At 39.0% G+C, this 21565-nt stretch overlaps 1 protein-coding gene across 1 annotated transcript in view; it reads right to left on the bottom strand.

Annotated features, from left to right (window-relative positions):
• B3GLCT (beta 3-glucosyltransferase) overlaps positions 1–21565 on the bottom strand; it is a 135729-nt gene that overhangs the window by 57674 nt on the left and 56490 nt on the right. The window contains exons 5-6 of the mRNA XM_060191657.1: positions 12626–12702; positions 5553–5664 (exon numbers count right to left, since the gene is read on the bottom strand). Coding sequence (XP_060047640.1) covers positions 5553–5664; positions 12626–12702 — 189 coding nt within the window. The remainder of the gene's footprint in view (positions 1–5552; positions 5665–12625; positions 12703–21565) is intronic.

The raw sequence follows: 21565 nt of genomic DNA on the forward strand, positions 1-21565 counted from the left end.
ATATGCTGACACAGAATCAAAGGCCAGGGGGAGAAAAAGCCGTCATAAGTTCTAGGCTTCCTATACCAAGCAATTAGATAGGCAATGATGCCATCTCTGAGATACAGGAAATTAAAGATGGAAGAGCTTAAGAAGGGGCATAAAGAATTTTATGTTCAACATGTTGAAGTTAAGATTCCTATTTGTCCACTGTGCTGGGGTTTTCTAAATTATTTTTTATTTTATTTATAAAAAGGAAACACTGACAAAACCATAGGATAAGAGCGGTACAACTCCATACTATGCAGCTATCAAGAACAATGAACCCACCTTCGCTGACCCATCTTGGACAGGGCTAGAAGGAATTATGTTAAGTGAGCTAAGTCAGAAAGATAAAGATGAGTATGGGATGATCCCACTCATCAACAGAAGTTGAGGAAGAAGATCTGAAAGGGAAACTAAAAGCAGGACCTGACCAAATTGTAAGTAGGACACCAAAGTAAATACCCTGTGGTGAGGAGTAGACATGCAGCTTCCTGGGACAGTGGGGGGTGGGAGTGGGTGGGAGGGATGGGTCACAGTCTTTGGGTGGTGGGAATGGTGTTTATGTACACTCCTAGTAAAATGTAGTCATATAAATCACTAGTTAATTAATACGAGAGGGGGAAAATTAATTGTATGTCTCGAAGTTTTTCAAAACACAAACTGAATCTTTTCAATATATAAGCTGTGTATTTGATATGCAGACTCTCTCAAAAGCCTAGACCAAGTAGATCAGAAGCATCCAATAGCACAGCTATATATAAGATACTGGGTACTGTACAGCAAACCCTAACAAAGGGACTTTTCAAGGTTAACCCAATTACCAAATAATGTGATGATAACATTAACTATCAATTGTCTTTTGGAACCCTAAGACAGCAGGAACCTCACATCTCCACTATGGAGCCTCTACTTCCCCCAGTCCTGGAACCATTGGATAGGGCCCACTTTCCCGTATGCGTCTCCCAATCCATATAAAATAATATTGCATCTGCCGATCACAACCTAACCAACGCAACGATTGCCACCTCAACATGCTTTACCTCAGACTGTGTCCAGAGACTTCACGTGTGGAATGACAACCCTTCAACTTCATTACTCGGGTGAGACCTTTCCTTTCATAGTATACTCTAATTTCATCTCAGGTGGTTAACTTTCTAACAAAGTCCCAAAACCTAGATATACACCAGTTTCTGTGAGAGAGAGCATATCTTCACACGTATCCGTAAACTACTGCAAAATATATGCCTGAAAGCAGAAGTGCACTAGAGTTTGCAGTGAGTGCTCCCCTAACACTTCCTCTCCACTATTCCAAGCTTTGGATCCATGATTGCTCAACAATTTGTTTGGCTTCGTATGTTAACTCTCTTTTCAGTCACCTGGTTCCAGATGTCATCGGGATGCCGGCCAGGCTTCCCTGGACTGAGGACCCCACCAATGTGTCCTGGAGCTCTGCTTCCCCAAAGACCCACCCTACTAGGGAAAGAGAGAGGCAGACTGAGAGTATGGACCGACCAGTCAACACCCATGTTCAGCGGGGAAGCAATTACAGAAGCCAGACCTTCTACCTTCTGCAACCCACAATGACCCTGGGTCCATGCTCCCAGAGGGATAGAGAATGGGAAAGCTATCAGGGGAGGGGATGGAAAATGGAGATTGGGTGGTGGGAATTGTGTGGAATTGTACCCCTCCTACCCTATGGTTTTGTTAATTAATCCTTTCTTAAATAAAAAAATAAAATTAAAAAAAAAAGAGCGGTACAACTCCACACAATTCCCAACACCAGAACTCCTTATCCCAATCCCTCCCTTGATAACTTTCCTATTCTTTAACCCTCTGGGAGTATGGACCCAGGGTCATTATTGGGTGCAGAAGGTAGAAGGCCTGCCTTCTGTAATTGCTTCCCGCGGAACATGAGCGTTGAGAGGTCGATCCATACTCCCACCAGCCTGCCTCTCTCTTTCCCTAGTGGGGTGGGGTTCTGAGGAATCCAAGCTCCAGGACACATTGGTGGGTTTGTCTGTCCAGGGAAGTCTGGTTGGCATCATGCTAGCATCTGGAACCTGGTGGCTGAAAAGAGAGTTAACATATAAAGCCAAACAAACTGTTGACTAATCATGAACTTAAAGGTTGGAATAGTGCAGATGAAGAGTTAGGGGAATCTCTGTTTTGTAGATAGTTAGTAGTCCTATTTTAGTTAAAATCCAAAGAGCCCATGACTATACTAGTTTCTTTTTTTTCCTTAGCCTGACATCTAATATGTAGGTAAATCCAAGCTATTATCTAGGGAGATGATGTCATGGCTGGAAAAAGGACCAGGAAGCTGGATCAGGGAAGACAGTAGCTCCCAAATATGAGAAAGGTATATAAATATTGTTGACAGTAAACCCCACTGATTTGATGTGATCTGGGGCCCATATTCAGCTTAGGAGCCTATGTGACCTCTGCATCCCTGCAGAACTGAGCTCACATTCTGTGGTCATGAGTAGGAATGTTCCAAGCTGCCCCAGTATCAGTACCCATCTTCCTCAGGTGTATCATGGAGTATGTTGTCCAGCCTCCCTTCAGAGAATAGAACATTCTCTACTGTTGTTGATCCAAGTTGAGAGCAAAGTCCTATGGAGGCCCACAAAGGGGTCTATTGCGTGTTCCTGATAGAGATGACCGGTAACAATGGAGAGAGGGATTTAGTCAAGGTCTAGGCCCATCATGTCTGTTTGGGAATCTCAGGACCCAAATAAGGTCCCAGTGTGCTGGGTTTTTAATTGTTTGTTTGTTTTGGTTTTGAGATTTTTTTTTTTTTATTGGTGGAAGACAGACAGAGACAGAGAGAGAGCCCCAGAGCATCACTCTGGCGTATGCAGTGTTGGGCATTGGACTCAAAATAAAATACTGTACAACAGCATAAAATTAGCATTAGTATGAATAACATAAAGATACTCAAGGAGAAAAAAATGTCAGAATCAAAGAAAATAACAGATACATTAACACATTAGTTACACATTTATTATCTTAACATAGTCTGTGTCAACATCAAGGCCAGGTTTACTTTATATATATATTTTTTTTAATTTTAAATGAAAGAAGGGGCTAAGCATAGGGCTGGTTTTAGCTAACTTCGATATTATGTAATCTCATTGCCTAGTGCTAATTTCAAAAGAAATAAGGCATCTGAGAGTTTGCTTCACATGGGAGAGTCTGGAAAAGAAGGTAGGAAACATCATTTCAGCTTTGTTCTTTGTTGCTTCTCGTGAGCTTGCTTTGAGCGTTTCAACCTATCATTCTAGTTTTCATTAAAAAAAAAAAGCACAGTGAGTCACTATCCTCTGTATGGCACTGAAACCATGAATAATAGGGAAAATAATTCCCAAGTAAAATGACCATTAGGAAAATATTAGAACTCCTACATCCTAAAAAAAATTTTTTTAAATTAAAAAAAAAAGATTTGGGAGTTTCTCTTAAGTCAAAAGGAACTATAAAAGTCTAACAAATGTTTTACATAAAACATGGCCCCAAAAAAGTACATAGGAGCTGGTTAGCATCATCTGAAAAGACAGGATGAGACATATTTATGTGCTTCTCTCTTTTGAAGAAATTTTATTTTTACCCTGACAATCTTATTCAATTAAATCTGTGCCTTCCCAGAAAGCAAAAGCATGATGAGAAAACATAATAAGGCCCTCTAGCATTTAGAGAGTATCGACAAAAACAAATTTATTACAGGAACAATTGGCTTCAGTGTTTGAAAAGCCAATCTAATGCACTGTTGTACAAGTTTTTGCAACTTCATCACCAGACTGAGTATGTGGTAAGAAGCTCCTCTTCCTTCCTCATGTCCCTATTAAACCTGATATAGCCCTGGAGTTGGTTTCAGAAACAGTGAACAAGGAGCCCAGTGGCCACAGATAACAATCCCATTTAAACCAAAGGGTGAGGTTTTGTTTATTTATTCAACATTGTAGAATAAATAGCTACAGGAAGCTATCTCTTTGGGGATGGGCTTTGGTGAACATATTACTAAGTATAAAGACCCAAGTTCAAACCCCCAGACCCCACCTGTGGGGGGTAGGGAAAGTTTCAATGAGAAGCAGGTCTAAAAGTGTCTCTCTGTCTCTCAGTCTTTCTACCTCCCCTTCCCTCTCAATTTCTCTCTGTCCTATAAAATAAAAGATAACTAAAATAAGGAAGCTATCTTTTCAAGGCACAACCAGAAACAAACTAAATTATTTCTTTATTTCTATTTTATTTGATAGGACACAGAGAAACTGAGAGGAGGGAGGGACAGAGAGGGAAAAAGAAAGATACCTGCAGACCTGCTTTACCACTTGTGAAACTTCTCCCAAACTATACTTTTCATACAAATTATATTGGCTTGTCACCACAAAAGACTTTATTAACACACAAATTTGAATTTTTGAAGGTAAGTGGCTAAGAGACCTGAGTATTTACAGAGTAAAAGACTGTTACAGCTATGGCTGCAAACACAGCAGGACAAAGAGTTGCAATTGCAAGCCAAGCAGGACAAGGACAAGGACTTCAAAAACCAAAATTAAGAAGGATGGAATTACTACATCTTATTTACATAAAATAACATTTGAAAATGTGAAAAGAGCAATGAACTTCTAATGCAAGAAGACTCCTTTTTCACTCCAAATTTCCTCAAACTTGTCCCCTCTACTCAAATCATTCTCACCTAATAAGTAATTGAAACATTTTTTAAAATACATATTTTTATATACATATTTATTATTAGATAGAGACCAAGAGAAATTGAGAGGGAAGATTGAGGGGAGAGACAGAGAGATACCTGCTCGTGACGCTCTGCCCCTGCAGGTGGGGACCAAGGGCTTGAACCTAGGTCGCCATACACTGTAGCGCATGTGTTTAACCAGGTGCGCCGCCACCTGGCCCCTTGAAACGTATTTCTTAACTCTGAGATACAGTTTCTCAACTCTTTTGAAACTGCCAAGATATACTAAATCAATTTACTTTTCTAAAAAAAAAAAAAAAAAAAAAAAAGGCCTACTGGGGCTCCGGGGATGGTACACACACCCAGTAGAGCTCACATGTTAGTATGCACAAGGAAGGACCCAGGGTCAAGCCCTTGTCAGAGGAACACTTCGGAGTGGTAAAGTAGGCCTACAGCTATCTCTTTCTCTCTGTATCGTCTCCTCCCTTCTCATTTTCTTTCTGTCCTAATAAGAAAAGAAACAAAAAAGGAAAATAGTTTTTAGAGCAGTGGACTCATAATGTAGAAACCAAGCCCCAGCAATAACCCTGGTGGCAATAAAAAAAAAAAAAAAACAAGTAATAAAGGCTTACTATAAGTTCTATCCCTTAAAAAAGTTACATACTTCAAGGTGATTTAACATTACTCCTAAATAGTTAGTATTTCGGTCTTTTTAATTTTAAATTTTTTTAAACTGAACAATTATTGTTTGCTAGACTGAACAACCTCTTAACGAAAATTAAAACAAAATGCTTAAAGCATTTAGCCTTAAAGAGAAATGCTCACATTCAAATGTATTCACCTTCGATGGAGAGTATCTTCTGAGTGTTTCTAAGAGTTCTGGAATTTGTATTCTTGTTTCTTCTTCACAGAAGAAAATCCATGATGAATTTCTGCTATAGGTTGCAGAAAAACTAACAAAAAGGAAAATAGGTTATAGTAATCACTTCCGTAAAGTTTATATTAAGGTCTAAATAAAACTGTTAAGTCATAAATAAATGGCACATAATATGAAAATCTAGATTTTTCCACTACAATTTTTTTTCAATGTTTAGTTTCACCTCCTATGAAAAACATTGCTGGATTCGACTTCCGGAGGCGGAGCTATGAGCAGCAGATCGCTTTCTCTCCTCTCCTCTCCTCTCCTCTCCCGGATCAACTAGGAATACCAAAGGAGACCACCCGGACCGCAACAAGACAGGACTAGAATGACCACAGGAACCCAGTAAATCACCCGTGAGTACAAACACGCGTGGCTGGTGACAGAGAGGAGAGAGGGGCCTAAGGAGAGATTAAGTGACTGCTAACAGTTCAACAGTTTATCAGTGGAGACACCACCTCCAGTCTGCTCCACAACAAGGGGACAGCTGAAGGGAGGAAAGGACTCCCCAGAGTCACCAAGTGCAACTCTGAGTCTCCATTGCTACTACCCTCAGAATCTGGAGCAGCAACAGGGAGGGACACCAGGGGACAGAGATCTAACCGGGAAACTCAGGAGAAGACCTATAACTTGGTGGCATAGCTGAGGGGCTGTGAAAGTCTCTTTGCATAACCACTGGATTATCTCTGCCACACCCTGCTTTATCTCTTGGTCAGGAGTCAGTGATTAAGCTAAGAAGCCTATTGATAGTTTAAAAGCCCTCAGGCTCCCATAGCCTACAGGGAAGAAAAAAAAAGAGGCTTTTACACTACTGAGCTCCAACTCAGGGATTGAAAAAACTGTTAACTTCCACCACAGTAAACCCTTTAATTAAATTACTTAGACACAAGTCAATCCAGGCAATAGTGATCAATAATTTGAAAAGTACTGATAAAGGGAACTCATAACATAATATATAAAATGGTTAAAACAACAAGAAAAAATATTGGAGACTCGAACCAGGACAAGAGTCCAGCTAAAAGTCCTCCAGAGGGTGAAGCACAAAACAACGAGTTCAACATCCAAACATTAGCTAAGGAAATAATAACAGGAGTGAGTAAAGAATTTGAAAAAATTGTAATCAGAAATGCAGGAACAACAAATGAGAATATGGAAGAAAATTCTAATTATCTCATGGTTATTAGAGAGCTGAAAGCTGAAATCACTGAGCTAAGAAGGCAACTAGCTGAACAAGCTAAAACAGTATCAGAGCAGGGCAACAAAATAGATGAACTCCAGAAAGCAGTAGAGGACAGAGAGAATAGAATCTATGAGGCTGAAGACAGAATTAGCAAGCTTGAGGATGAATTAGAGACAACTAAAAAAGAAGTAAGAGATCTCAAAAGAGATTAAGAGATGCTGAAAACAACAACAGAGTCCTATGGGATGACTTCAAAAGAAACAATATACGCATTATTGGCTTACCAGAGGAAGAAAGAGAAGGAGAGGAAGAAAGCATTCTCCAGGCCATAATAGCTGAAAATTTCTCTAGTCTAGACAACACCAAAGACATAAAGATTCAAGAAGCCCAGAGGGTCCCAAACAGAATTAACCCAGACCTAAAGACACCAAGACATGTCATACTTAGAATGGAAAGGAATAAGGATAAAGAAAGGATCCTCAAGGCTGCAAGAGAAAAACAAAGAGTCACCTACAAAGGAAAACCCATAAGATTAGCAGCAGACTTCTCCATACAAACACTACAGGCCAGAAGAGAATGGCAAGATATCTATCGAGTGCTCAATGAGAAAGGCTTTCAGCCAAGAATACTATATCCTGCTAGACTGTCATTCAGACTAGATGGAAGCATCAAAACCTTCTCAGACAAGCAACAGTTTAAGGAAGCAACCATCACCAAGCCTGCCCTGAAAGAAGTTCTGAAAGGTCTCCTATAAACAACCAGACCACCACAAATAGGACATATATCAAAACACTCTAAAACTCTACAAGAATGGCGTTAAAATATCTTCAATCTTTGATATCAATAAATGTCAATGGCCTGAATTCACCTATTAAAAGACACAGAGTAGGAAGATGGATCAGAAAACACAACCCAACAATATGTTGTCTACAGGAAACTCACCTAACACAACAAGACAAACACAGACTTTAAGTGAAAGGATGGAAAACTATCATTCAAGCCAATGGCCCACAAAAAACGGCAGGAACAGCTATTCTCATATCTGACATGATAGACTTTAAAATAGGTAAGATTAAAAAAGATAGGAATGGACATTACTTAATGCTCAGAGGATCAGTCAATCAAGAGGACTTAACAATTATTAATATCTATGCACCCAATGAGAAGCCATCTAAATACATCAAACTTCTACTGAAAGAGCTACAGCAATATATTAACAGTAACACAATCATAGTAGGGACTTCAACACCCCACTATCTCAACTTGACAGATTATCCAGGAAGAAAATCAGTAAAGCCATAAGGGAGATAAATGAAGAGATAGATAAACTAGAACTATTGGACATTTTCAGAGTCATTCATCCCAAGAAACTGGGATACACATTTTACTCAAATCCACATGGATCATTCTCAAGGATAGACCATATGTTAGGCCACAAAGACAGCATCAGCCAATTCAAGAGCACTGAAATCATCCCAAGCATCTTCTCAGATCACAGTGGAATTAAACTAACACTTATCAACAAAAGATTAGTAATAGTCCCAAAATGTGGAAGCTCAACAGTACACTTCTTAACAACTTCTGGGTCAAAGAGGAAATCAAGGAAGAAATCAAAATGTTTCGAGAGTTCAATGAAAATGAAGACACAAGCTATCAAAATATTTGGGACACAGCTAAAGCAGTCCTAAGAGGGAAGTTCATAGCTATACAAGCACACATTAGGAAACAAGAAAAGGCACAAATAAACAGCCTGATTGCACATCATAAAGACCTAGAAGAAGAACAACAAAGGAATCCTAAAGCAACCAGAAGGACATAAATCACTAAAGTTAGGGCAGAAATAAATAACATTGAGAATAGGAAAACCATACAAAAGATCAATGAAAGTAAATGTTGGTTCTTCGAAAGAGTAAACAAAATCAACAAACCTTTAGCCAGACTCACAAAACAAAAAAGGGAGAAGACCCAAATAAATCGGATAGTAAATGAAAGAGGAGATATCACAACAGACACTGCAGAAATTCAACATATCATGCGAGGCTTCTATGAACAACTATATGCCACCAAGCTAGAGAACCTGGAAGAAATGAATGATTTCCTAGATACCTACCAACTTCCAAAACTAAGTAAAGAGGAAGTAGATAACATGAACAGGTCCATCACAGCTAATGAAATTGAAACAGTTATCAAAATTCTTCCCAAAAATAAAAGTCCTGGACCAGATGGTTTTTCATTTTTAAATTCATTTTAAAAATGAATTCTACAAAACTTTCAAAGAAGAACTAATACCTCTACTTTTAAAAGTCTTCCAGAAGACTGAAGACACTGAAATACTCCCTGCCAGCTTCTATGAAGCCAACATCACCCTGATACCAAAAGCAGACAGGGACACAACCAAAAAAGAAAACTACAGACCAATATCTCTGATTAACATAAATGCTAAAATACTGAACAAAATTCTAGCCAACCTGATACAGCAGTATATCAAAAAGATTGTTCATCATGACCAAGTGGGGTTTATCCCAGGCATGCAAGGTTGGTTTAATATACGTAAATCAATCAATGTGATCCACCACATCAACAAAAAGCAAGACCAAAAACCACATGGTCATATCAATAGATGCAGAGAAAGCCTTTGACAAAATACAACATCCCTTTATGATCAAAACACTACAAAAAATGGGAATAGATGGAAAATTCATGAAGATAGTGGAGTCTATATATAGCAAACCTACAGCCAACATCATACTCTATGGTGAAAAACTGGAAGCATTTCCACTCAGATCAGGTACTAGACAGGGCTGCCCACTATCACCATTACTATTCAACATAGTGTTGGAAGTTCTTGCCATAGCAATCAGGCAGGAGCAAGGAATTAAAGGCATACAGATTGGAAGAGAAGAAGTCAAACTCTCCTTATTTGCAGATGACATGATAGTATACATGGAAAAACCTAAGGAATCCAGCAAGAAGCTTTTGGAAATCATCAGGCAATACAGTAATGTGTCAGGCTATAAAATTAACATTCAAAAGTCAGTGGCATTCCTCTATGCAAACACTAAGTTAGAAGAAACTGAAATCCAGAAATCAGTTCCTTTTTCTATAGCAACAAAAACAATAAAATATCTAGGAGTAAACCTAACCAAAGAAGTGAAAGACTTGTATACTGAAAATTATGAGTCACTACTCAAAGAAATTGAAAAAGACACAAAGAAGTAGAAAGATATTCCATGTTCATGGGCTGGAAGAATTAACATCATCAAACTGAATATATTACCCAGAGCCATCTACAAATTTAATGCTATCCCCATCAAGATCACAAGCACATTTTTTAGGAGAATAGAACAAATGCTACAAATGTTTATCTGGAACCAGAAAAGACCTAGAATTGCCAAAACAATCTTGAGAAAAAAGAACAGAACCGGAGGCATCACACTCCCAGATCTCAAACTGTATTATAGGGCCATTGTCATCAAAACTGCTTGGTACTGGAACATGAACAGACACACTGACCAGTGGAATAGAATTGAGAGCCCAGAAATGAGGCCCCACACGTATGGACATCTAATCTTTGACAAAGGGGCCCAGACTATTACATGGGGAAAGCAGAGTCTCTTCAACAAATGGTGTTGGAAACAATGGGTTGAAACATGCAGAAGAATGAAACTGAATCACTGTATTTCACCAAATACAAAAGTCAATTCCAAGTGGATCAAGGACTTGGATGTTAGACCAGAAACTATCAGATACTTAGAGGAAAATATTGGCAGAACTTTTTTCCGCATAAATTTTAAAGACATCTTCAATGAAACGAATCCAATTACAAGGAAGACTAAGGCAAGTATAAACCTATGGGACTACATCAAATTAAAAAGCTTCTTCACAGCAAAAGAAACCACTACCCAAACCAAGACACCCCTCACAGAATGGGAGAAGATCTTTACATGCCATACATCAGGTAAGAGTTTAATAACCAATATATATAAAGAGCTTGCCAGACTCAACAAGACAACAAATAACCCCATCCAAAAATGGGGGGAGGACTTGGACAGAATATTCACCACAGAAAAGATCCAAAAGGCCAAGAAACACATGAAAAAATGCTCCAAGTCTCTGATTGTCAGAGAAATGCAAATCAAGACAACAATGAGATATCACTTCACTCCTGTGAGAATGTCATACATCAGAAAAGGTAACAGCAGCAAATGCTGGAGAGGGTGTGGGGTCAAAGGAACCCTCCTGCACTGCTGGTGGGAATGTAAATTGGTCCAACCTCTGTGGAGAACAGTCTGGAGAACTCTCCGAAGGCTAGAAACGGACCTACACTATGACCCTGCAATTCCCCTCCTGGGGATATATCCTAAGGAACCCAACACATCCATCCAAAAAGATCTGTGTACACATATGTTCTTGGCAGCACAATTTGTAATAGCCAAAACCTGGAAGCAAGCCAGGTGTCCAACAAGAGGTGAGTGGCTGAGCAAGTATATATACACAATGGAATACTACTCAGCTGTAAAAAATGGTGACTTCACCATTTTCAGCCGATCTTGGATGGACCTTGAAAAAATCATATTGAGTGAAATAAGTCAGAAACAGAAGGATGAATATGGGTTAGGATGAATATGGGATGATCTCACTCTCAGGCCGAAGTTGAAAAACAAGATTAGAAAAGAAAACACAAGTTGAACCTGAAATGGAATTGGAGTATTGCACCAAAGTAAAAGACTCTAGGGTGGGTGGGTGGGTGGGGAGAATACAGGTCCATGAAAGATGATGAATGACATAGTGGGGGTTGTATTGTTGAATGGGAATCTGGGGAATGTTATGCATGTATAAACTATTGTATTTACTGTTGAATGTAAAACATTAATTCCCCAATAAAGAAATAAATTATTTAAAAAAAAAAAAGAGAAAAACAAATTCCTCTGAGAACCAGATACAAAAACCCCTGGAATTTGTTTATGAGAGAGAAAGACTGAGAACCAGAGCATCACTCCAGCACATGTGACGCTGTGGACTGAACCCAAAACCTCATGCTTCAGCACCCAGTGCTGATCCACTGTGCCAATTCCCAGCCCACAACAGTTAAAAGTTCTCAAAGTTACTTCTTTCTGTAATGAAATCAGTTCAGAAGACAAAACTTCTAATTACAAATATAAAGTATATCAGCGTGTTATCTTTATGTAGTGCCAGAGAAAGAACCCAGGGGCTTTCGTACACCTGATACTAGTGAGCAACCTCCCAGCCCAATTTTTACTCTGTATTTGGTAGGGAGGGGGAGGAAAGGAGAAAGTGAGACATCAGAGTACTGCTCTCCTTGGTGCTAGCTATGGTGTTTCCTTGTGGTGCTGGGGGTAGGACCCAGGACCAGAGGCATGGAAAAGGCATGTCTGTGCTCTAGTTCACTGACTCAATTCCTGACCCCAACATTTTATCCTTAAGAGCAAAGGGCTGGAGAGACAACTCACCCAGGTTTGAGCTGTAGCACCACAGGGGAGCACGGGGGGGAGCTCCAGGAGTGGTAAGATCACAAATGTGTGAGGTCTCAGTTTCACGAAAAAAAAAAATAATAATAATAATAATGAGTGACTGAATGAATGAAATATATTTTATGTTTTCCATTCATGAAAGGCTGTTCCTAATTAAGAACCCTGAGGAAATTTTACTAAGCAATCATAGAATGTAGAGTTCAGATTTATTTCACTTACTGACTTCAAGGAAAATCACGCTCTCTTAAAACAAAGAACAAACAAACAAATGGAGTCTACAAATGGTCAGATACTGTCATTTACACATGTAAAGTTGCACGTACTGTGGTAATATTGGAAGGATGGTCCAGGCACCCTCCTGCTTTGCCAGCTGATGAAGAAGAAGGACACTGGGGAGTTCCTAAAAAAAAAAAAAAAAAAAAAAAGTTATCATACAACAGAAATAAGTAAAAATAAAATATGATCACTGCATTTTAAAAGACTCAATTTTAAAATTCAGATTTTTTTAAAGACTCTACATTTTATTTCTCATGCCACTTAATTCCCTCTTTTCAGATGCTGCTGGAAATAAGGATTTTAGTTAAATCTGCACAAGCTCTCCACCACTCTGGCACCAAATAGTGCCTGAGCTGAAGTTTGTGATGAAATCAGAGATAACTCAGAGGCATAAAACCAGTTTTTGTAGGGAGCACACAAGAAATAAAACACCTGGGATAGTAAACAAGAGCATACAATATCCGCTTTACTTCATGTGGGAAGAGTAAAAACTATTTTTAAGTGCCTGAAAAACACTTAAATACCATGATAATGAAGAATAAGGGACTAATTACTAGAAACATAATCCATAGGTGTTCAAACAACAATGGCAACAGAATAATGATATCATTTTAAAATTCATAGACATAAAAGGGAATATCTACTCAGTATATTGTAAGGTATTAAAAGCCAAAAGTCAAGTATCTAATAGGTTTCAGCACTCCCACCCCATAACAAACTTCAGTGTGTTTTGTGCTTTATATGAACTATCTCTTAGCAACTACCCTAAACAAAATAATTTAATAATTCCAAACTAGGGAGTCAGGTGGTAGTGCAGCGGATTAAGTGCACGTGGCGCTAAGCACAAAGGCTGGCATAAGGATCCCGGTTCGAGCCCCCCCACCCCCCGCAGCCCACCTACAGGGGAGTCGCTTCACAGGTGGTGAAGCAAGTCTGCAGGTGTCTTTCTCTCCCCTTCTCTGTCTTCCCCTCCTCTCTCCATTTCTCTCTGTCCTATCCAACAATGATGACATCAATAACAATAATAATAACTACAATAAAAAAAGCAAAGGCAACAAAAGAAAATAAAATATTAAAAAAATAAAAAAGAAAAGAATGTAATTTAACACCTAATAAGTTTCATTTATTTTTTCATGTAGTATTTATTTTACCCCCCATTAAATGTAAAAACAGCACTCAAAGGCTAACTCAGACTAACAATGTAGCATATCAGAAAAAGCAAACTTGGGGGTCGGGCGGTAGCACAGTGGGTTAAGCACACGTAGTGCAAAGTGCAAGGACCAGCATCAGAAAAAGCAAATTTAAAAACTTAACTAGCAGTTACCTAGTAAAATTCACAGATTTTCTATTGTTGCTTCTCATGTATACAGTAATTTTCATTGCCTTTTTAAAATTTACATATGAATATAGGTACTTATATTCATAAGATTATATGAGAACCGATATCATGAGTGAAGAAATTGTGAAATGAATATTTATATAAAATGTTAAATTATAGGAGACTGCTAAGATAGCAAAGACTCACATATGTTCTATAAAAAGGTAGTAAATGAAGTATTATAAAGCCACAGAAATCAGAATGAAAATTTTATAACAGTAGAATTATTTTTATGTTCGATGGAAAAATGTACATAGCTCCAACTGTAAAACAAACTGATATGTGAACAGAGACCAGACAGGAACCAGAAAAAATGAAAATACTTTGTCAAGATGACAAAATTTTTACTATCCATTTTTGAAGCCATCTGATGCAGCTAAAATGTAGTTTAATTTTATTTATTTATTTTTGAGGGGAAATGGATGCAATTCAAGGATTTTGCTTTCAAAGAAGTATAGTCTTTGTGTGTGTTTAATCACAGTATTCTTTTATTTTTATTTGTGATTAATAGTGGGTTACAGTATTTTAAATTTACAATGTATAGTTACATACAACATCCACCACCAAAATCCCATGTCCAAACCTTCCCATGTCCTAAAAAGAAACACCATGATTTTCACAAATCTTAGAAACAGTTTGCTTGGGTGGGGGAGACAGCATAATGGTTATGCAAACAGACTCTCATGCCTGAGGCTTCTAAATCCCAGGTTTAATCCCTCACACCACATAAACCAGAGCTGAGCAGTGCTCTGGTGTTTCTCTGTGCGTGTGTGTGTCTCTCTCTCTGCTTCTCTCTCAAAAATAAATAATTAAAAAAAAAAAAGAAAGAAACAGTTTGCTTGCAGAGTGTGTATGTATTTATTGCTGTTATTTGCAAGTAGATGTGTATCAGTTCTCTAGATTCCACATGAGTGAAACTATCTGGTAGTTCTCTTTCATCTTATTTCACAAAGTATAGTCAAATCCAGTTCCATCCATTTTGTCTCAAAGGATACATTACCATCTTTCCTGAGTAGTATCCCATGAAATATATATCCCATCACTTCATTAGCCAGTTACCTGTGGATGGGCATTTAGGCTGCTTCCATCCTTTGGCCACTGTGAATAATGCAGTTATGAACATACAGGTGCATATGTTCCTTTGAACTAGTGTTTGTGTGTCCTTTGGATAAATGCCTAAGAATGGTATTGCTGGATCGTACAGTCCTTCCATTTTTATTTAAGGACTCTTCATACAGTTTCCAAAGAGGCTGCACCAGTTTGCATTCCCACCAGCAGTGTAACAGAGTCCCTTTTTCTCCACAACTTCTCTAACACCTGCCATTTCCTGTTTTGTTGGTGTAGGCCATTCTCACACATGTGGTTTTCATTGCATTTAATATAATTTAATGATAAGTGAAGTGGAGCATTTCTTCATGTGTCTGTGGGCCATGTGTATCTCTTCTTTAATTCCTTGATCCACTTCTTTATTGGGTTAGTTTACTTCTTTTGTAGATCTGTACCAATTCTGTATAGATATTTGTTATCAGTTACTTATCAGATATGTGATGGGCAGATATCTTCTCCCACGTGCTGGGTTGCCTGGTTATCTTGTGTAGCTTGCTTTTAATATGTAGAAGCTTTTCAGTTTCATGTAGTCCAAATGTCACAGTAATTTAAATTTCTTACGTCAACTATATTTCTCTCATTAAACCAAAGACTAAAGTTATTTTCTTCATAGCATCTAACAGTGTTCTAATAAGCACTTTAAGGTCAGAAAGCCTATTGTACTTTAAGCCAGCACTTCCCTAGAACATAGATTCTTATTTTTTAATAGTTCATTTTATTTTTTAATTAGAGGTGGGGCAATCAAAACCAGGACACTTCTCAGCTCTGACTCATGGTAGTGCTGGGGACTGAACCTGGGACCTCAGAGCTTCAGGCATGAAAGTCTCTGTATAACCGTTATACTATCTCTTCAACCCTAGAACACAGATTTTTAACAAGGTCAAGATATATATATATATATATATATATATATATATATATATGTTTTGTTTTGTTTTTTTTAGCCAGTGCACTGCTCAGCTCTGGTTAATGGTAGTGTGGGGGAATGAACTTGGAGCCTCAAAGTCTCAAACATAAGTTTTTTACATAGCCATTATGCTATCTATCCTGCCCTGTATTCACATTTAAAATCCCTAACAGCAGCCAGGAAAACATCTCAACTGGTAGAGAGCAGGACTTGCCTGTATGAGGCTTCCAGTTCTGTCCTCAGTACCACACATACTGGAGTGGTACACTGGCTTTCTCTCACTTTCATATAAAACACTCTCTACCTCATACAAAATTAAATAAATCTTTAAAAACTAAGGAAAACAAAAATCACTGATAATTACTGTGAATAAAAATATTCAAAACCACCACTCTAATGTATTACCTGCTTCTTTTTTTTATTACTGTTTATTTATAAAAAGGAAACATTGACTAAGCCATAGGATAAGAGGGGTACAGCTCCACACAATTCCCACCAACAGAACTCCGCATCCCATCCCCTCCCCTGACAGCTTTCCTATTCTTTAACCCTCTGGGAGTATGGACCCAAGGTCATTGTGGGATGCAGAAGGTGGAAGGTCTGGCTTCTGTAACTGCTTCCCCATGGAACATGGGCGTCAAGAGGTCAATCCATACTCCCAGCCTGCCTCTCTCTTTCCCTAGTGGGGTGGGACTCTGGGGAAGTGAGGCTCCCATTACCTGCTTCTTATATATTCGTCATCTTCCTTTGGGAAAGGGATTTTATTCCCCAGCTGAACATTCTAAAAATGCTCTATGAACGAGGCAAGCACATTGCTTTTGATATAGGAGGAAAGCTATAAAAATTTCATAGCTAGAAATGTTAATAGTATGGATGAAGGAGCACACACTTGAACATAGATTAAAACAGATTAATATTTTAAGTATCATATAAACAATTATTAGGCAAATTTGGTTCTGAACCACTTTAACTTTCCTGCCTCTCTGGAAAGAGTTCAACCAATTACACTTCATGCTATTGGCTTTTTCCGGTATCAAGAGACTGTTTCCTAATATTTGTAACTTGTCCATACCTTAATTTAAAATATAAGTTTAGTGACATATGAATTTATGGTCTAGTTCACTCTCATTACTCAGACCAACCTGTCAATTAGGAAACAAGAGATAAGGTATTTTTGTTCAGTACGTATATTAATTGCCACCACTGTTATCGCTGGGGCTTGGTGCCTGTGTGATGAATCCACTGCTCCCAGCAGCCATTTTTCCTTTATTTATTTATTTAATCTTTATTTATTTTGAATAGAGACAGAGAAATTGTGAGGGGAAGGGGAAATAGTGCGGGAGAGAAACAGAGAATTATTTATTTTTATTTGATAGGACAGAAAGAAATTGAGAGGGGGTTAGAGAGGAAGAGAGAAAGACACCTGCAAACTTACTTTACTATTCCTAAAGTCAAACCCAGTCCTCACACATAGTAATGTGTGCACTGAACAGGTGTGCCACTGAACAGCCCCTAGGAAAAGGGTCTAAACTCTCATTTAAGACTGACTCCAGTTCAACTGTACTTCCAATCTCCAACTATGATATAGTATTGAGACACTGAACTGAGTCAAATAAATCAGGATGAACATTACCATCTGCTTATTGTTATCATTTCTTCCATAAGAAGTAGGTATATCTTATGAGGTAATAACAGAGACACATAATATGCTATTTGGAACACATATCAGACAGATGTATTAGACTTTAAAAGTCCAGTATTCATTTATGGACCCATAGATTAAATGTGATGTTATAATAACATATCTTCCCAAAAAATCTGAGTATATTTTAAAAAGAAATATTTTACCAAATATTTGTCTTAATCATTAACTGTCCTTTACTAACAAAAGAAAAACACTATTATTTATTTTTAAAAATGTGTATATACTGAAACTACTTTGAAAAGGCATTACTAAGTATATTTTTAAGTACATTTTAATAGCTGGTATAAATCTCTTGTAACTAATTGTCCATTAATTCACAAAAGGCAGTAAAGTTTAGCATTTAAAGATTTGCTTTCTGGAGCCAAATCCTTGCTCCATTTCTTCTGAGCTATGCGACCTGAGCATGCTGCTTCACCTCTATGTGACTCTGCTACATTCTTCTTTTGTAACTGGTGAATTAACAGTGGCTCACAAGATTATAAGATTTCAAGGGTACAGTTCCACTGTCACCACCAAAATCCTTTGCCTCCCCACCTCCTCTGATAACCACCAGTTTTCACAAAGAGACAGTAGAGGGAGGTGCCACACCTCATAAAGTGTTTATGTTACAATGTATGAGGACCCTGGTTCAAGCTGCCAGGCCCTAGTGCAGAAGGAAGCTTCATGGATGGGGAAGAAGTGCTACAGGTATCTCCTTTTCTCTCTCCCTACCTCTCCACCCCACCCCCTCCCGATTACTCTGTCTCTATTCAATAAATCAAATAAAACCCATATTAAAAAGAGATGTTGCCAGCAGGGTTGGCTGCCTCCTTGTCTATGGTCTCACAGCACCATGTGGAGTAGGTTTCTCCCCACTTCAGTGAGTCTTCTGAAGAGTGGACACCATCCACAACAGCACCTCCTGGGTATTATGGGTCGTGTGGGTGCTGCCGCATATAACCCTCACCTCCTCTGCACATTTGCACAGGATGGCACTTAAGCTGGTGCCTACTGTCACTCTGACTTTTTTTTAAATTGGAGCACTGCTCAGCTCTGGCTTATGGTGGTGTGGGGGATTGAACCTGGGACTTTGGAGCCTCAGGTATGACAGTCTCTTTGCATAAACATTAAACTATCTCCCCTCACTCTCCTGCTTTCATTCTGACCACCAGGAGTGATACAGTGATGGCTTCCTTGAGTCTCTTGCTCTGGAGTCAGAACCCTGAGTGGCAACAGTCAATTGACCACTAGCCCTCCCAGGCTGCTGACCCCTGAGCTCTGAGGTTTCATAATCTGGTCTCTTCCATTCCTTCATCATCATTATTATTATTGAATAGAAACAGAGAGAAGTTGAGAGGGGTGAAGGAGAGAGACAGAGACACCTGCAGCCCTGCTTCACCACCTATGAAGCTTTCCCCCTGCAGGTGGGGACCAGGGACATGACATGGGTCCTTGTGCACTGTATGGTCATGTGAATGCTTAACCAGGTATGCCACCACCTGACCCCATCTCTTCTAATCTAATGGGTCAGGAGAGTTTTCAAATGCAAAGAGCCAAATGCTCATGGCAAAGTTTTCTACATTCATTCCTGAGGAAGGCTCTGAGGAGGTGGGCTTGGTCTCAATGTTCTATCCCCCTGCCCTGGGATATCTTATCCAGCCTCTTGCACGATAAATTAACCATAAGATAAAGATTTACTAAATGAATCCCAACACCTATGGGCATCTAATCTTTGATAAGGGGGCCCAAAGGATTAAATGGAAAAAGGAGGATCTCTTCAATAAATGGTGCTGGGAAAACTGGGTTGAAACATGCAGAAGAATGAAATTGAACCACTTTATCTGACCAGAAACAAAAATCAACTCCAAATGGATCAAAGACCTAGATGTCAGACAAGAAACAATCAAATACTTAGAGGAAAACATTGGTAAAACACTTTCCCACCTACACCTCAAGGACATCTTTGATGAATCAAACCCAATTGCAAGGAAGACTAAAGCAGAAACAAACCAATGGGACTACATCAAATTGAAAAGCTTCTGCACATCCAAAGAAACTATTAAACAAACAGAGAGACCCCTCACAGAATGGGAGAAGATCTTCACATGCCAGACATCAGACAAGAAACTAATCACCAAAATATATAAAGAGCTCAGCAAACTTAGCACCAAAAAAGCAAATGACCCAATCCAAAAATGGGCAGAGGATATGAACAAAACATTCACCTTAGTGGAGATCCAAAAGGCAAACAAATATATGAAAAACTGCTCTATGTCACTGATAGTCAGAGAAATGCAAATTAAGACAACACTAAGATACCACCTCACTCCTGTAAGAATGGCATATATCAAAAAGGACAGCAGCAACAAATGCTGGAGAGGATGTGGGGACAGAGGAACCCTTTTACATTGCTGGTGGGAATGTAAATTGGTACAGCCTCTGTGGAGAGCAGTCTGGAAAACTCTCACAAGGCTAGACATGGACCTTCCATATGATCCAGTAATTCCTCTCCTGGGGTTATACCCCAAGGACTCCATAACACCCAACCAAAAAGAGGTGTGTACTCCTATGTTCATAGCAGCACAATTCATAATAGCTAAAACCTGGAAGCAACCCAGGTGCCCAACAACAGATGAGTGGCTGAGGAAGTTGTGGTATATATACACAATGGAATACTATGCAGCTATCAAGAACAATGAACCCACCTTCTCTGACCCATCTTGGACAGGGCTAGAAGGAATTATGTTAAGTGAGCTAAGTCAGAAAGATGAAGATGAATATGGAATGATCCCACTCATCAACAGAAATTGAGTAAGAAGATCTGAAAGGGAAACTAAAAGCAGGACCTGATCAAATTGTAAGTAGGGCACCAAAGTAAAAACCCTGTGGTGAGGGGTAGACATGCAGCTTCCTGGGACAGTGGGGGGTGGGAGTGGGTGGGAGGGATGGGTCACAGTCTTTGGGTGGTGGGAATGGTGTTTATGTACACTCCTAGCAAAATGTAGACATATAAATCACTAGTTAATTAATATGAGAGGGGGAAAATCAATTGTATGTCTCAAAGTTTTTCAAAAGACAAACTGAATCTTTTTAATATATAGGCTGTGTATTTGATATGCAGACTCTCTCAAAAGCCTAGACCAAGTAGATCAGAAGCATCCAATAGCACAGCTATACAATATACAAGATATACAAGATATACAGCTATACAGATATACAAGATATTGGGTACTGTACAGCAAACCCTAACAAAGGGACTTTTCAAAGTTAACCCAATTAACAAATAATGTGATGATAACATTAACTATCGATTGTCTTTTTGAACCCTAAGACAGCAGGAACCTCACATCTCCACTATAGAGCCCCTACTTCCCCCAGTCCTGGAACCCTTGGATAGGGCCCACTTTCCCGTATGCCTCTCCCAATCCATACCAAATAATATTGCAGCCGCCGATCACAACGTAACCAACACAACGATTGCCACCTCAGCATGCTTCACTTCAGACTGTGTCCAGAGACTTCACGTGTGGAATGACAACCCTTCAGCTTCATTACTCGGGTGACACCTTTCCTTTTATAGTACACTCTAATTTCATCTCAGGTGGTTCACTTTCTAACAAAGTCCCATAACCTAGATATACACCACTTTCTGTGAGAGAGAGCTTATGTTCACACATATCTATAAATTACTGCAAAATATATGCCTGGAAGCAGAAGTACACTAGAGTTTGCAGTGAGTACCTCCCTAACACTTCCTCTCCACTATTCCAAGCTTTGGATCCATGATTGCTCAACAATTTGTTTGGCCTCGTATGTTAACTCTCTTTTCAGTCACCAGGTTCCAGATGCCACCAGGATGCTGGCCAGGCTTCTCTGGATTGAAGACCCCACCAATGTGTCCTGGAGCTTAG

Source organism: Erinaceus europaeus, chromosome 5 (genome assembly GCF_950295315.1).
Source record: "Erinaceus europaeus chromosome 5, mEriEur2.1, whole genome shotgun sequence".
Taxonomy (NCBI): Eukaryota; Metazoa; Chordata; class Mammalia; order Eulipotyphla; family Erinaceidae; genus Erinaceus; species Erinaceus europaeus.